Source organism: Phytophthora parasitica, assembly GCF_000247585.1.
Source record: "Phytophthora parasitica INRA-310 unplaced genomic scaffold supercont2.27, whole genome shotgun sequence".
NCBI lineage: Eukaryota > Oomycota > Peronosporomycetes > Peronosporales > Peronosporaceae > Phytophthora > Phytophthora nicotianae.
In genome coordinates, this window is record NW_008649013.1 from 140,104 (window position 1) to 142,735 (window position 2,632).

Genomic DNA, 2,632 nt, shown 5'->3' on the forward strand with positions numbered 1-2,632 from the left:
GCAACAATCCGGATATCGCGATACCTTTACTATCACCCGTGAGCTCTGTGAAACCACTGCGGCCTTTGCGCCTTTTGCACTGGACACGGCACGACTTTGCTTGCTTATCGACAGCAAAACTCAAGCTCTCGAAGTGCTGAATGTGTTGGAGAAGCGCTTGACGAAAGGACCACCAGTCGATCAAATGGAATTCAGAGAACTTGTGCAGATGTACTCGGCGGCACGTGAGTCCCTGAACTTGGAGAGGGCTTCCAGTACTCAATCGTTGCAAAAACTGCAGCCGTACATGACATTGTGATACGCGATCGTCAACTCCGGGTGTTAGTAGTTGTAGCCTGCAACCACGGCGGTCTCAGATATCCCGGAATCAACATTAATCATTGCAGAGAGTAGAGAGACCAAAATCGAGACCAATTCCGGAGCTGTAATCTCTCGATTGTACACATGAGACTGCGTCAAACAAATTGTAATTAATGCGGCGTTGAGAGATATCGAGATAATCGCGTTTAAAGTAGGCTATTCAATTTCGTACATAAGTGAGTTTGCGCAAGCTCCTTGGGCCTTCTGGTGTAAAGAGGAGTGTGTCACCGTCACGGATGAGGCAAACTGACTGAAGGGAGAACACTTCTTCGCGATCCTAAAGCTCAGATCAAAAATATGAACAGGGTGTACCGACAGCGTTCAAGATCTCAATCCCCAACAACCAAACCATTAGCCAGCCATGCCCGAGCACCACCCCGACCAACCCAGGTTTCTCAATCCAGGCTCACCGCAAGCAACGCCAAGCACCCTGACCTCCACAAAAACCTGTCAGGATGCCGACAGCCCTAAGGTGGAGTCCCTAGATGGCATTACACGCAAAGCCGCAGGGGAGGACAAAAGCGGTGACATAAACGAAGGAGATCGTCTTGTTCCTTCTGCTAGTGAGAGTGAGGAGTACGATGACAGTGGCGATGAGAGCTTCACTCCGAACTCAGAAGTTGCTGACAGTGACGTCGAATCCCTCTCAACAGCCAGCTCCTCCAACGGTCACCAAGAAGAAGAGGACATAAGCAACTTCTTGTTCGAGGGGGACCTACGAGCTCGGGTAACTGAGATTATTAACGCTGACTCGTGCGAAAAGCACTGCGTGCAGGGAAAAGTTCGAGAGCTCGAGCATTTGCTGACATCGCTCAATCAAATGACGAAAAGCGAGCGCATGAAAAGTTTGTACACGCTGCTGGCACTTTTCATGATCGCTCCGACGGCAGAGCGCAAGCGCGGCTAGGGGAACGCGAGAAATTCCTATAATTTCTGCCATTTTATTGCCAGGTTTGTTGACCTACAGTGGTGCTCGGCTATGATGTAGTTTCCGATGACTATTCAACGCTACAAAACTCGTATCCGCAACGGTAGTATTTCTGTTGCGAAGCACAGCAAAAACAAGAAAAAGCATGCTTCGAAGGTGGGCGTGTTTTGTCTTGTGAGGTGGTTCGAACGCTTTGCAGAGGAGGTGGGGGAAGTTGTGCCAGTACGCGTCCGAATGCAGAAGACTGTGAATGGTACAACTCAAAAGTACTACAGCAGCGGAAAGTACACGCTGATACCGGCTCACGTTATGTGGGACGCCATCCACGACGAGATGCATACATACATCGAGTCAGGACTCAGCGTTTACGAGCCCGCCCGTTCTACAATGCGGAAGCTTCTGACACTGCACTATCCCACGATCCGATTTCGCTCTCCCCGCAGTAATGTATGTGATATCTATTCCATTTACTACTCTGGTATGCGGGGCAATATCACGGCGGACAAGACCGAGGCGCTCGGACGTCACACCGAACCAGCTCGAAGAATGCGGTGAGTTGGTACTGGGATATGAGTAACATTTTGATTTACTCGGAACATTTGGTCATGGGCATTGACAACATTTTGAATAATTGTTGAAGGGAGTACAAGCAAAACAAGGCTACGAGCACCGATGACATGCAGTTTTGGTGATGGACTACTCGCAGAACTTGACGCTCCCGAGCGTTGCGAATACTCCATCGCAGTGGTACTTCTGCTCTCTTGTATCCGTGAGCTGCTTTGAAATCTACTACGAGAACGAGGGCCTGCAGACAAACTACCTGTAGGATGAAAGAACTAGTGGAAAGGGTAGTGATCAGGTCAACTCAATGCTGGACGTTTTCATCGGAAAACTGGTGGATGCTGGTAAGAAACGACTGACCCTCTAAGCCGACAAGTGCACTGGTCAATACAAGAACAATTACGTGGTGAAGTTTCTACTGGCACAGGTTGACATTTGTCGTTTGCAGCACGTGGACTACAAATTCTTTGTTAAAGGCTACACGAAGAACTCGTGTGACCGTGATTTTGGCCACATTCGAAAGCAACAGGACTTGACATTTGGACGATGGACCAGTTAGTCGAGGCTGCCAAGACGGCTGCGTCTAATGCAACTACTGTGTATGTGCCACATGGAGGTGACCTATTTAAAGGGTACAAGAAGGAACTCACAGAGCTCTACAAAAGGCTGGACGGGATTCAGCAATACCAAATATTTTCTATGGACTCCAGCAAACCCGGTGTTGTGTGCTGCCGCATGAGCCCTGAGTCGGAGGTTGTAGAGGTGGATTTGCGTCGTAAGTTC

The 2,632-nt window shown here is 49.2% G+C and overlaps 3 protein-coding genes across 3 annotated transcripts in view; all 3 read left to right on the forward strand.

Annotated features, from left to right (window-relative positions):
* Positions 1–721: 721 nt before the first annotated feature.
* PPTG_11532 (hypothetical protein) lies at positions 722–1,267 on the forward strand (the record flags this gene model as incomplete). Its single annotated transcript, XM_008907619.1, has 1 exon — positions 722–1,267. The coding sequence occupies one exon, from the start codon at positions 722–724 to the stop codon at positions 1,265–1,267; it is 546 nt and encodes a 181-aa protein (XP_008905867.1).
* Positions 1,268–1,354: 87 nt separating this feature from the next.
* On the forward strand, positions 1,355–1,843 carry PPTG_22948 (hypothetical protein; the record flags this gene model as incomplete). The annotated part of the gene is made up of 1 exon (XM_008907620.1): positions 1,355–1,843. One exon carries the CDS (start codon positions 1,355–1,357, stop codon positions 1,841–1,843), a length of 489 nt encoding a protein of 162 aa, XP_008905868.1.
* A 552-nt stretch (positions 1,844–2,395) lies between these two features.
* The window catches only part of PPTG_22949 (hypothetical protein), a gene marked incomplete at both ends in the record, with an annotated part of 1,051 nt that continues 814 nt past the window's right edge, over positions 2,396–2,632 (forward strand). The window contains one exon of the mRNA XM_008907621.1: positions 2,396–2,611. Coding sequence (XP_008905869.1) covers positions 2,396–2,611 — 216 coding nt within the window. The remainder of the gene's footprint in view (positions 2,612–2,632) is intronic.